The following is a 14,024-nucleotide window of genomic DNA, read 5'->3' as shown; positions in this document are numbered from 1 at the left end:
GCTGTTGTATCACACCATGATGCAGTTGGTCAGATGCTCTCGATGGTGCAGCGGTAGAAGTTCACCAGGATCTGAGGAGACAGGAGGGCTTTCTTCAGCCTCCTCAGAAAATAAAGGCACTGCTGCATGTGCATGTATAGGGCATGAACTCCCTTTTGCCCTCTCTCTCTTTCTCTCTCTCTCTCTCTCTCTGCCTCTCTCTCTCTCTCTCTGGGTGTGTGACCTGCAAAAAGATAAAATGCTGCGTCAAAGTTTCGTTGAGGAGACACTCTTGATTGATCAGACCTCAGCAGACAGACATCACTGCAGCGCAGGTACGAGCTCCATTTTCAAGTTTTATTCATATATCGAGCTATAAATTCAATATCTAAAAACCTTTTAATCTTACTCTAACACTCACCTCAAAACACATGATGAGAAATGAACAGATACCTTAATGCAGCAGGTTGTTTTTGTCATTCAAAGTATTCATGTAAACATGTTATTTTGTTGGTGATAATGAAACATTTCATTGCCTTTTGGAAACAAAGTAGCAGCTACAATGTGTTACCACTGACGATTACAGTTAAAGCTGCAATCAAAAAGAATAAAAAGATCAATAACTGTAAAACTGGAGTCATTTGTTTGATACAGAGAACAGATGGAAACAAAGTTGTACAAGGTTGGTAGACAAACGTATGTTTGAGTCTGTGTTTTATGGTTCTTCTGCGCCACCAGTAAGTTGATAAGATGCCTTGGTTTTATCATTCATGATGATCACATCAGAGGTCATTTTAAGCTGATTAAAAACAACATCATCATAACCTACTGTATCTGGACATTGAAACTGTTCCCTCGGTTTGCTCAAGCTCTGTCAGGTTGCATGTGGTCTGTGAGTAAACAATTTTTTTCAAGTCCTGCCCCAAATTCAGAATTGGATCGAGGTCTGGACTCTGACTCGGACACTCCAGGAAATTAAAGGACTGGTTCACAATTTTTTCAAGTCGGTTTTACAGTCAGGAGCCTAAATGAACACTGAAACATGTTTTTCTTGCCATAATCATTCCTCGTGTTCATACTACTTTTAAAACACACTTGGTAAATTGTGACCCTGTCCTTTAACATTGATGTTTTTAAGCGTTTCTTGTGTCGATTTGGCTTCACATGTAAGTTTGGGGCTGTTGTTTTGCTTATATGTTTATTTTTTATTCTTGATTTATCCAGTGACGGGTTGTCCTGTTCACACACAGTTACACACAATCACACTTGAAGCTGCCCAGTACAACCACAGCCTGACCATCACTCAGAAGGTAAGGGTACCTCAGCACTGGTTTTCCCACCAAGAATTTTCCTGTCAGATAAGAATTTGAAACATAAACCTTCATGTCAACTTTCTCTAACCTTTAAGTCACCACATTTTGCTGCATTGATGTCACCCTCTGTCTTCATAAGTAGTGGCGGAAGAAGTATTCAGATCCTTATGTTAAAGTACCAATACAGCAATCTAAAAATACTCTATTACAAGTAAAAGTACAGAAATGTTAACAGCAAAAAGTATCAAAAGTAAAACTACTCGCTCTGCAGAAAAATAGATAATATATGACATCATTAGATTATTAATACTGAAGCATCAATGTTAGAGCAGCATGTTACTGTTGGAGCTGCTGGAGGTGGAGCTAGTTTCAACTACTTTATATACAGTTAGTTTCAGGTATAGGTTCAGGTTTTTTCAATAATACAATACTCATGTACCCATATGTACATGAAAAGGGTTGTTGAAACAATTCCTACTCTCAACACAATAGGTTGTAATGTCAGTCACCCAAAACGACATATAGTTATGATTGAGTGACAGATGCCATCTAGCAGCTGTAGTAATAGTCAGTCAGTGGTTCAGTTCAGATGACGTATATATATGTGGACAGATTTCCTCATTCAGAGGAGGAGGGTGGATGGAGGCATTAACTTAACAGTGGACTTTGCCACAGGAGACCGCTGTTTGTTTCCTGACAGTTTTAAAAAGAAAAATGTAATTACGATTGTCCCCTAACCTTAACTCCATGGTTATTATTGTAGTCATGACAACGAAAGTGGCCTAACTTTAGTAACTTTAATGCACCGCATGTTTCTTTAACCTTAACAATGATCATTTTAACCCAAACCATGATCTTTCCCTGAACCTAACCAGACCTTAACCACAGCGTTGTCACATCATTAAACATCATTATTGTTTAACAGTGATGTGTAACAGTTTTGGAAAGCACAGACAAATGATGGTCCTGCTAATTATGGCTGATAAAGGCGTGAGATTAGAAAACGCTCCTATGTGTCGTTCTGGAGTCACATGGTCAAACTACATATTTGGTCGTTTAATTTGGAGGACTTATTGTGCATTCTAGTAGCTACAAGTTTGCAGACGTTACCCAGCCTCAGATTAATTATAATTAGTTCAGAATTTGTTCTCACTACTTCAGTTCATCTCAGGTCAGTTCAGTTTATTTTAGCTCAGTCCACCATCTCTGCCTCAACTAGAATTATTGTCCCCATTTATTCATGTCTGATTAATGCCACTCTATTCTGTTTCAGGCCACCTGCAGCTATGGATGTGATAGATTTCTTACCGTTAGATCCTATCCTTTCTTCAGTACGAGCCATCTACAAGCAGTGCCAGAATGTGAAGAGAAATGAGAAGCAATGCAAACGGATTGCTTTGATAGTCCAAAAACTGGAGGAGATGTTGAAGTCTATCAAAGAAAAGGATTCAAACCAAATATCTGAGAATTTGAACTCCGCTCTGTTGGAAGTCAAGCCTGTTCTGGATTCAGCTGTTGAACTAATAAAGAAATGCACCGACGCCAACGTGATGACGGCCATGACCAAGGCCCAAAACTATCAAGAAGAATTCAACAAGTTGAACGAAAGGTTCAGTGATGTCATACTGACTGTCTTTAATGCTATGCATGAACAGCTGGAGAAGGAGAAAAAGAAGCTGGCTCGGAAGGAATCCAAAATGGCTAAGAAGAAAACCAAAATAGCTCAGAAGACAGCCAACATGGCTCAGATGGAAGCCGAAATGGACCAGAAGAAAGCTGAAATGGCTCAGAAGGAAGCCGAAATGGCTCCAAAGGAAGAAGAAATGGCTCAGATGGAAGCCAAAATGGCTCAGAAGGAAGTCAAAATGTCTGAGAAGGAAGACGAATTCTCTCAGAAGGAAGCCAAAATGTCTCAGAAGGAAGCCAAAATGTCTGAGAAGGAAGCTGAAATGTCTGAGAAGGAAGCCGAAATGTCTCAGAAGGAAGCGAAAATGTCTGAGAAGGAAGACAAAATGTCTGAGAAGGAAGCTGAAATGTCTGAGAAGGAAGCCGAAATGTCTCAGATGGAAGCCGAATTGGCTCAGAAGGAAGCCAAAATGTCTCAGAAGGAGGCGGAAATGTTTAAGAAGGAAGCCAAAATGTCTGAGAAGGAAGCAGAAATATCTAAGAAGGAAGCCGAAATGTCTGAGAAGGAAGACAAAATGTCTGAGAAGGAAGCAGAAATATCTAAGAAGGAAGCCGAAATGACTGAGAAAGAAGCTGAAATGTCTCAGATGGAGGCCAAATTGGCTCAGATGGAAGCCGAAATGGCTCAGATGGATCGCACCCTAGCTCTGCAGCAGGAAAGAATTCACAGTTTAAAGGCTAAAACTATGTTTATTCTGCTGTGCTGCTGTGCGGTCACTGTAACTGTATACATAAAGAAGTAAAAGAATGAATGAAATAATTGAAGCTAATGTAAATCAGTTCTTGATGATGATGTTGGTTTTTCTCACTTTTCTGACTTTTGTACAAGCTGATGATTAATTAATCTCTTTCCCTCTTTTTGCCCTTGAAACATTTATAATTTTCATTTTTCCTTATTACTTATCTGACATTGAGACAAATGTGAAAGTATGATGCCTGTGAAAAATACCACATATGATCACTGGTGGAAGAAGTTCTCAGATCCTTTACTGAAGTAAAAGTACCAATACAGCAATGTAAAAATACTCAAGTAACAAGTAAAAGTCCTTCATGAAAAATCCTACCACAATAAAAGTACATAAGTATTATGAGCTTGATGTAGTTAAAGTATTGCAGTAAAATTAGTGATTTGGTCCCTCTGACTGATATATTATTATATATGACATCATTAGATTATTAATGCTTTTTGGTCCAGTGGTTCCCAACCCAGGGGTCGGGCCCCTCCAAAGGGTCAGCAGATAAATCTGAGGGGTCGTGAGATGATTAATGGGAGAGGAAAGAAGAAAAAACAAAGTTCTGATACACAAATCTGTTTTCAGTTTTTGGACTTTTTCTCTAATCTTTGATTTTTGGTGAAATATTGGATCATTTGAACATTTATTGAAATGAAAGCATGTGAGAAGTTTAAAGACTAAACTATTGATTAATGATTTTTAAAGTATGAAGAGATGAGACACAATCAGCAAGGCTCATTGTTGGTTTGCTGTTTTTTTCTGCCTCATTCTCAATAAATTCTATATCATTTAATACCATTTAATATCATTTTGTTATTGAGCAGTACCTCACAAGCTAAGCAACAGGTACTTGTCTTATATAGCAGCTTTATCTACAGTTTTATTCGCTGTATGTTTTAGTTTCACAGCAAGCTGATTTTATCTTTCATATGGTGCTATGTATCTTACTTTAATAATTGCTTCTTAAATGAAAATATACTTTCTTATTCACAACTGGTGATTGTACCATTAAAATTAGAAAAATGTGAGTTAAGGAAACATTTTGAGAACTCCTCTTGTTTATGCACTTTATCAATTTTGTGCAAAATTAAATTGTCAGAAAATTTGCTTCTATGTTTTGTTTTGTTTTTTATGTGATCACTTGTTGGCAGGGTGGAAAATTATATTCACCGATAGGAGAAAAGTTATATTAAAGGACGGATTCCTAGTTTTTCAAGTGTGTCTTAAAACAACAGTCAGGAGCCCAAATGAACAGTGAAACCTGTTTTTCTTGCTGTAATCATTCCTCCTGTTCATACTGACCATTAGAAGATCCCTTCATAATGCACTTACAATGAAAGTGATGGGAGACAAAATCCACAGTCCTCCTTCTGTGCAAAAATGTATTTAAAAGTTTATCTGAAGCTAATATGAAGCTTCAGCGCCCAAATGAGTCAAATCAAGTAGATATCTTTCAACGTTACAGTCTTTTTAGTGCCAAAGTCCCTCTTTTTGTTACTATACTTCCACCTGCAGCTCAACAGGGAAACACTGTCCGAGGAAACACAAAGAGGAGAATTTGATGCTAAAAAGACTGTAAATGTGTCAGATATCCACTTGATATGACTAACTCAGACTGCTGAAGCTGAATATAAGCTTCACATCTACTTTTAAATGCATTTTTGCACTACATGACTGTGTGGACACACTGTGGATTTTGTCCCCCATCATTAACATTGAAAGCACATTTGAAGGAGATCTTTTAATAGCCAGTATGAACAGGAGGAATGATTACAACGAGGAAAACCTCTTTCACTGTTCATATGGACACCTGACAGCTGTTTTAAAACAGACTATCCTTTAAACCTCCAATAACTGATTATTTGTCCACTTGGGGGCAGCAGAAACAAATAGTGAACACAGCTTTGACAGAATATTAATAACTCAACTGGACGTGCTCAGTGCACTTTCATGTACAGTGTTAAACATAAATGTTACCATTTGATGGACTGCACTAGAGTTAGTTTAAAGCTAATTTTCATCTGCAGTCCCTTACAATTAAAACATATAACAGCACAATAACAAACAGTGCAAAGCAAAAAACACACAGGACACATAATGCAAAATACAAAGCTACACACAATAGCACATCACATACACCCACAGTGTCAACTAATAATAATGTAAGCTCTTCCAATTCAAAGCAAGATTATTTGCATTCATGAGAAGACCATGCAATTAAATTTAGAGTCAGTGGTTACAGAGCTGAGAAGCTTTTTAGCAGACTTGTTCATTTGGTTTTAAATGTTGATGGAACTACAGTTCTTCATATCATCAGGTAGAACGTTCCACTGAGTTGTGGCTTTCACACAGAAAGCTGACTGCCCAAATGCAGTGCGACGAAATGCTATGGTACAATCTATTATAGAGGATATTCTAGAGGATCTAATAGAACTTACTGAGCACGTGAACACAAAGTAACATCTTTGAGGAGGGGCCAAACCATTCAAAATTTTATAAACTAGGCACAAATTTGAAAATAATCTAAAATTCTCAAAGTCAGTAAATTGTATTTCTCCAGTACCCTACAGTCTTGGAAATGCATTGGCTTTTTGTCCAGAGGTTTTAGAGTTTGTTTGTATAAGGACTCAAGAGGTTTTATGGCTGTTTCTCCAGCATGCCCCCAACATGTGATGCAATAAGACATATGGGAAAGAATCATAGCTACATAAATATCTTGGCGGCGTCCAAAGAGAGACAGTTTCTAATATGTCTAAAATGTGCTAAGTTGTACTTTATGGTTTTAACCATTTTTTAAACATGTTTCTTAAAGTTCAAATTTGGATCCGATGTCACACCAAGATGTTTAACATCAGTGACTTTGTCAATCCCTTCACCTTTGATGAGAATATCAGCGTTAGAAGGTTGTACTATGAGTTTAGATTGTTTACATTTAGACTCAGACATGATTGATCAAGCCAGTGAGTGATCCTCTACAACACAATTGTTAGCTTAGCAGTTGCTAACTCAGCTGTTTTTGCATATGTGTACACAATGGTGTCATCTGCATACATTTGCAGTTCTACCTCATGACACTGTTGAGGGAGATCATTAATATATAGGCTAAATAATAGGGGACCTAACACTGACCCTTGTGGAACACCCTTTGTGCACCTCATGTTACTGGACAGTGTGTCACAAACTTTGTATCATTTGTATCACATTGTATCCTATTAGAGAAATATGAGGACATCCATGCCAGTGCTCTAGATGAGAAGTTAAATTTAGAGAGTTTCAATATTAAAACATCATGATTGACTGTGTCGAATGCTTTACGCAGATCTAAAAACACAGCACCAACTACTCCTCCTTTGTCAAGTCTTGATTTAATTTGCTCTATTAAGTGTAAGGTAGCAGTTTCAGTGGAATGATTTGCTCTAAAGCCAGTGTTGACCAAAATTGCTTGTATTAAGAAATGTTGTTCAAAGACAACTTTCTCAGCAACTTTTGGGAGTTAAAAATAGGCGCGACAATGGCACATTTCCAGTCATCAGGAAAGGAGCTGTGTTTGAAAGACAAGTTAATTAAATGAGCAATGGAGGGGGGAATATACAAATTGTTAGTGCTAATTTTAGCAGTGGAGTGGTTCAGAATGTGTAATTTTACCAACAAAGTTAACTAAAAATGTACACTATTGTTCTGTTGTGACAACAGATTTATGTTCTCATCAAAAACAGATGACATATCACATGTTTTAAATGTCTTTCTTTTGTATTTTCTTGGTATACAGAAATATATAAAGTACAACAAAGCTTATAATCTGATACAGGTACAGATCAGTGCTGAATACTAGAAACATTCACAGATCTAAAAGTTTAGGTTCACATTAAAAAGTATTAATGCACGTATCAAATACATGACTTACACACTCTCATCTATGAGCACTACATATCAAAAAATAGCCCACATAGCTGACTGTGTTAACACTGTTGTTGTGCTAATTACTTTTAGTATTTAAAAAGTTTAAAAAAGTTTAATTCTAGTTACTTTAAGCTTGTTAGTCAATATATACGGTTCAGCTTCAAAACAAACAATTTGCGTGATCCCTTGAAGAGGCCGGCAGCTGCTTCACTGAGAGAAGGCTCTGACTTTCTGGACCAGACGCTCTGAGAGCTCAACACTATGAGCAGAGTGTTCACCAGCATGGCTGCAGTCTGCCTTCACCGTGGAGGAGGACACGAAGGAGCCAGCTGCTTTCTTCTGTTGATCCTCAGATATCTACTCAAGGAAGATTATTAACCACATCTATAAATTCAAAGTCACATATCACTGTAGATCTACTACAAACATGTACTGTGTTTGCGGCAAACAAAGACCAGACATTCATGGATAAAATCAGATCAACAGGTTTCATGTAAGGTCCCTCTAGACGTGTTTTGAGACATATAAAAATACTCAACTACTCTACTAAATAACTACTATTAACTAAAACTGTCAGAATTTAACCAAAAGCCTTTGATCCTGCTGTGAACCACAAGGTTTAATGCCACAATAGAAGAAAAAATACTTACATAAATTAAGTGAGACTGAAAATCCTTATTGAAAGTTTGTTTTATTTCATTGTTCCTTATACAATAATTACAATTATGGAAAACACTTTAAGATAGAAGATAAGAAATACACAGACCTTTGAATGGTTTATAAGACACTATAGTTGTAAGTTGTAAAAGGACGTTTTTAAAAGTTTATTTATGTACTTGTAGTGTCAACAATTATAACTTCTCCTGTATTTTATATTATTACAGCTGTGTTTTACTATATTATCATTCATTATCTTTTGAAACACCAGTATCCAGATACCCACGTTTATCAGTTTAAGGGCTGCAACTAACAATTATTTTTATCAACACACTGCAACACATCTGCCCAAATCACTGAGCGAAAAACAGTTCCTCTGCAAAAAACAAATTATTACCCTCCATCCCCATCACAGCTGTATAAACTGCGGTGGTGGGTTGAGGCCTGGGGACGAAATAAGGCATAGGGGCGGCTGCAGCAGAATAACAGACAGGGGCCATGGCACCAGAGTAAGGTACAAGGGCCCAGTCGTCATCGTCATCCTCTTCCATATTGTAATCTTGAAACATCCTGCGCATCATGCTCCCCTGCTCCACCTGCAGAGCTCCGCAGAGGATGTGGAACGTGTCGTTGAGGCTTTCATTCACACTGTTGAACTCACTTTTGCACTTAAACAGGTTCAGGAATTTGGTCTTGGTGCATTTCCTGACCAGCTCCTGGGCTGTGGTCAGAGTCGTGCAGAGGTTCCAGAGAGCACTGTTCACATTTGGGGAGATCCTGTTCAGCCCTCCTTGTTGGATGGACTCCACCAGCTGTTCCAGGGCCCGGACTCTGTCAGCGAGGTGTTGGCAGCGTTTTTTATTGGCCTTCACCTCAGAAATCATCCACAAGATGCCCTTGCATAAGGTCAAGATTTTTCCTACATGTTTCATGGCCAACTGGAGAAAACACAGAAATGAAACATAATGAATCAAAGATAAAAGTAATCAATGGTCAATGAATGCAAAATAAATCCTGTTGAATTGAGCCACAGAAGTAAAGCACATATATATGTATGTAAATATGAGCCTTTTACTTTTACTTTATATGATGTAATTGTATTTTTCCGACACAAGAACAGTTCCTTTTAGTATACTGTCAATTTCTATATTTTGATGGCTACATTTTATGTCCACAAATGCAAATTTTCTAAATATCCACCTAGTTTGCTGCCTTTCCTTGCAGAAATTCAAATTCTCTTGCATTCTTTAAGCCAAATGAAGAACCACAAAGGTTCCATACTACTGTCTTGATACTCAGAACTCACTTGTGTAAACCTGTAATCTTTTTTTTTCATTTATTCTCCTCAGCAGGGCCATTTTTGCCTATTTGCATTGAGTGACTGCAGTGAGCCCCCTAACTACCAGGAGGCTGGTGGGTTTTTTTTTTCATGGACATGGGGCCCCCATATATGGCTAAATGTCTATATTTTATATAGCACTTTTATCCTATATTTTAATTTAACTCATCTGCCTGTTAGACTGATTTTGTTTACATTAGTTTATCATCAGTTATATAGTGTAGTGAAAGTTCCTGTTGGAAGAAATACTTTAAGTCCCGCCCCTCCCCACACTACGCAGTGAGGAAAAAGTTGATGAGAGCAGATGTAGAGAAGAGTGTGGAGAGAGAGAGAAACTCTGTGGATATTAAAAAGTGTAAAAAGTTGATAAATGTGTATGTTAAACCGAGTCTTGTGGGCAATTAATTTTTAATCAATTAATTTTTCAGTAGCTAACTCCTGTGGTCAGCATGAGACAGTTAACATGTAGTACTACAGACAGAGTGTGTATGTTCAATGCAGAAATATGTGAGCTACATCTATTACATTTTACTGCTTTGAGATATTACTGTGTTCAATATAAGTTGTACTTAAGTATTCTGAATTGCTAATTGAGTACTTTTGCGCTGGGTCATAATGGTGTTAATGTGCATAGCAGCATAACACTTCTAGTTTCATGCTGTTAGTGTGATAAACAATTTTATTTGTGTATAATGGGATAATATAGAAGTGGAAGCACTTAAATGTTACTTCTATTATAAAAAAAAATCAGGAGGAAGAAATGAATACTGTGTATTGTACCTCAGTCCGTGGTTAAAAATACAATAAATGTTATTTCTAAAATGTTAAAATGGTTAAAATGTGTAATCATTATTCATGATTGATGTTTAGAAGAGGAGAAACACAGTTCATAAAAGAAGCTACTGTACAGTTAAAACTATTGAACTCATTTAATTGCTACAATGTTATATTGGCATATTGAGAGTTTAATGATGTGTTGATGTAATATGGCTATAGATAATAGAGACTTGACCTGAAATAATTGCCCTGTTGTTATATAGGCTTGGTTATTGAGACTCCCCAAAGATACCATGCCTTGGACTTTGGATTCTGGATCTACCCCTTGATAAAGGAGATGGTGAGCCACCATTTGTACGTCATCCCTTTAAGTGGTGACACCGGTGCAGTAGGACCCTTTGCTTTTATTACCAGTTGCACCAGAACTCTCAGAACTAAGAACGGATCCAAAACTGACAAAATCCCATGATCCTGTCTGTCTTGTCTTTATAATGAAAGTATGATCTAATGCTATTCCATCAGGAAGTCATCTTAACTCAACTTCTCAGAAGGACGGAGGAGGCAGAGTTTGCTGAAAATCTTTCTAACTTCCCAGAAGTGACGATCAGACAGTACTGCCCACATTCCACAGAAATACTAAACCAGATGTGGTTTCATGAGCTCAAATACAATTATTAATTTCTACCATTCTTGCTTACTGCTGACTATGAAATCATTTGAGGAAAAAGTGTTATTATCATTATCTGCATTTGTATCACCATCCTTTCCTGTCTTATATACTTGTGCACCAAAAAACACAGCATGCACAGTCCTCCCACACTCTATTTGTGTTGACACATCTATAAAAAGATAATTGTTTTTAATGTGATTAAATTTGTATTAATTATGTGCAATTCTGTCAGCTGCCTACAAAAACACCCTGTAACACCTGTCTGCAACTGTCTAAACATCTTGCATTTATGTGTTAGTAAATTTCCAGATCTGACATATCAGTCAGTTTGCAAACTAAGATATTTGTCTATAACATCAATATTATTGTAATTTATTTTTATTATGACGAGTAGTAATAATAGTAGTTGTTCTTACCTCCATATTTGTGTCAGTTTTCACCTTTTGTGTCAGTTTTCAGCGATTGATCAAACCTCCAGCTGTGAAAGGAAATTGATCTAATTTTATTAATGTTCTTGATATACTGTATGACCATATAAATTGCAACATAACATACTTCATGTAGTGTAGTGAGATTATGAATACTACTACCATAATAGTACTTTTTAAAATAATCCAAATCTTGCAGAAGAAGTTTACCTGTAGGTGGATGATGATGTTAAGTGGTCTGTTGGATCCAGGTGTGCAGACTGAAGAAAATGAAACAAAAGCTGTGCTCTTATACTCTTCTGCTGCCTGTAACGTCTCTGTTCCCCTCTGAGGCATCTGTGGCATCTCGTATGTGCTGCCACAGTATTGTCACAGTATGCAATGTATACTATTTATTGGCAGTTATAACGTCTCTTTAAGACATACATTTTATTATCACAACTGTGTTTTGCTATATTGTCATTCATTATCTGTTTATACAGCAGTTTCCATTTATAGATGCCTTTGAAATGGCTTTCAATGTACTTACACACAACAATGTTCAGGAATTCACAGGGACATACAGCTAAACAAAGGACAGCAAAGTTGAACAAAGATCAGTAAGCATAAACATATGACAATTAACATGTCTCGTCTGTCAACATGTCTCTTCACTCAGGTGTTTTCCCACAGGCCCTGAAAACTGCCGTCATCAAGCCACTCTTAAAAAAGAACAATCTTGAGACTCACTAATGAACAATTATAGGCCCATATAAAACCTCCCATTTTTGAGTAAAATCACTGAAAAAATTGTTTTTTAACAGCTGAACAACTTTCTGATACTAAACAACTGTTTTATTGTCTTCCAGTCAGGATCTCTGAGACTGAGACTGCTCTTGTTAAGGTTTTCACTAACATCCACTTGAACACAAACAGTGACAGAATTTCAGTCTTGGTATTACCGGATCTCAGTACTGCATTTGACACGGCCGACCACAACATATTACTAGACAGACTGGAAAACTGGGTGGGACTTTCTGGCACAGTACTAAACTGGTTTGAATCCTACTTAAAGGACACGGACTATTTTGTGTCTATAGGTAATTACAAATCTGAGCGGACAAAAATGATATGCGGAGTTCCCCAAGGCTCCATTCTGGGGCCTCTTCTGTTCAACATCTACATGCTTCCACTAGCTCAGATTATAGAAAACAACAAAATATGTTGTGACAGTTATGCAGATGACACACAAATTTATATCACCAGGGGACTATGGTCCAATACAAGTGCTGAGTAAGTGCATTGAACAAATCAATGATTGGATGTGCCAGAATTTTCTTCAATTAAACAAAGATAAAACTGAAGTAATTGTTTTTGGAGCCAAGGAAGAACAATTAAAAGTCAACACTAGGCTTCAGTCAATAATGTTTAAAACCACAAACCAAGCCAGAAATCTTGGTGTAGTCATGGATTCAGACTTGAATTTGACAGCCACATTAAGACAATTACAAAGTCAGCCTACTATCACCTGAAGAATATATCAAGAATTACAGGACTTAGATCTCAGCAGGATTTGGAAAAACTTGTCCATTTATCTCCAGTAAACTAGACTACTGTAACGCTGTCTCAAAAAGCTAGAAACAGCCCTGCTGCTCAGTCCTAGTCTGGTATACAAGTACAAGTACCTCAAAATTGTACTTAAGTACAGTACTTGAGTCAATCTACTCAGTAACTTTGCACTACTCTTCATAATGCACTTACAATGTAAGTAATGGGGGACAAAATCCAATGATCCTGTCTGTCTTGTCTTTATAATGAAAGTATGATCTGATGCTATTCCATCGGGAAGTCATCTTAACTCACCTTCAGAAGGACAGGAGGGGCGGAGTTAGCTGAAAATCTTTCTAACTTCCCACAAGTGACGATCAGACAGTACTGCCCACATTCCACAGAGATATGAAATCAGATGTAGTTTCATGAGCTCAAATACAATAATTAATAAAAAAAATTAATAAAAGGAGACGGAGAGAAACTCGTAAAGAAAACCTGCTAGCGAGCAAGTTAGGTTCTCAGAGTCAGTTACCATCATGGTAACTGACCCAGAGTTTAAGTTATCTCTCTTTCTGGAACTGAAAGCCCAGAGTTTCACTCATCTCAGGGTGAACAAACTCAGAGTTTTCACTAAACCTGCTTTCTGGAATACAGCCCTGATGGAGCAAACAGACTCAAAACCGACAAAGAACAACACGGCCTCAACATGCTCTTCAACTATGCTCTTACATCACTCAAGAATTTGATTTAACTATTGATAAATTAGTTGTGACACCAAGATAAGAGACAGGTATTGTTAATTGCAATAATGCATGAAGATTTCTGAAATGATACAGTAACTCTTCTCCCCACCTGTCTAATACACAAACACATTCACAAAAACCTACCAACAAATGATAAAGACAGTGATATAGTAAGTGCAAATGCTATCTCAGGGAGAACAGTGGTTGTCTAACCTGCTGAAATGCCTGCACCGTGTGTTCAGTGATGACCTGTGTTCTTTCTGTTTGA

General features: G+C 37.3%; 1 protein-coding gene across 1 annotated transcript; it reads left to right on the top strand.

Moving 5' to 3' along the window:
* The first annotated feature begins 224 nt into the window (after window positions 1-224).
* LOC121897279 (aspartic and glutamic acid-rich protein-like) lies at window positions 225-3,721 on the top strand. The gene is made up of 3 exons (XM_042411673.1): window positions 225-314; window positions 1,204-1,289; window positions 2,566-3,721. The coding sequence occupies exon 3, from the start codon at window positions 2,579-2,581 to the stop codon at window positions 3,719-3,721; it is 1,143 nt and encodes a 380-aa protein (XP_042267607.1). The 5' UTR covers window positions 225-314; window positions 1,204-1,289; window positions 2,566-2,578.
* The last annotated feature ends 10,303 nt before the right edge of the window (window positions 3,722-14,024 follow it).

Source organism: Thunnus maccoyii, chromosome 5, assembly GCF_910596095.1.
Source record: "Thunnus maccoyii chromosome 5, fThuMac1.1, whole genome shotgun sequence".
Lineage (NCBI taxonomy): Eukaryota > Metazoa > Chordata > Actinopteri > Scombriformes > Scombridae > Thunnus > Thunnus maccoyii.
This window is presented reverse-complemented; position numbering and strand designations above follow the sequence as displayed.

Bases quoted from the DNA above. Each gene is read 5' to 3' on its own strand.
- LOC121897279 (XM_042411673.1), top strand. From the start codon at position 2,579: ATGGATGTGATAGATTTCTTACCGTTAGATCCTATCCTTTCTTCAGTA.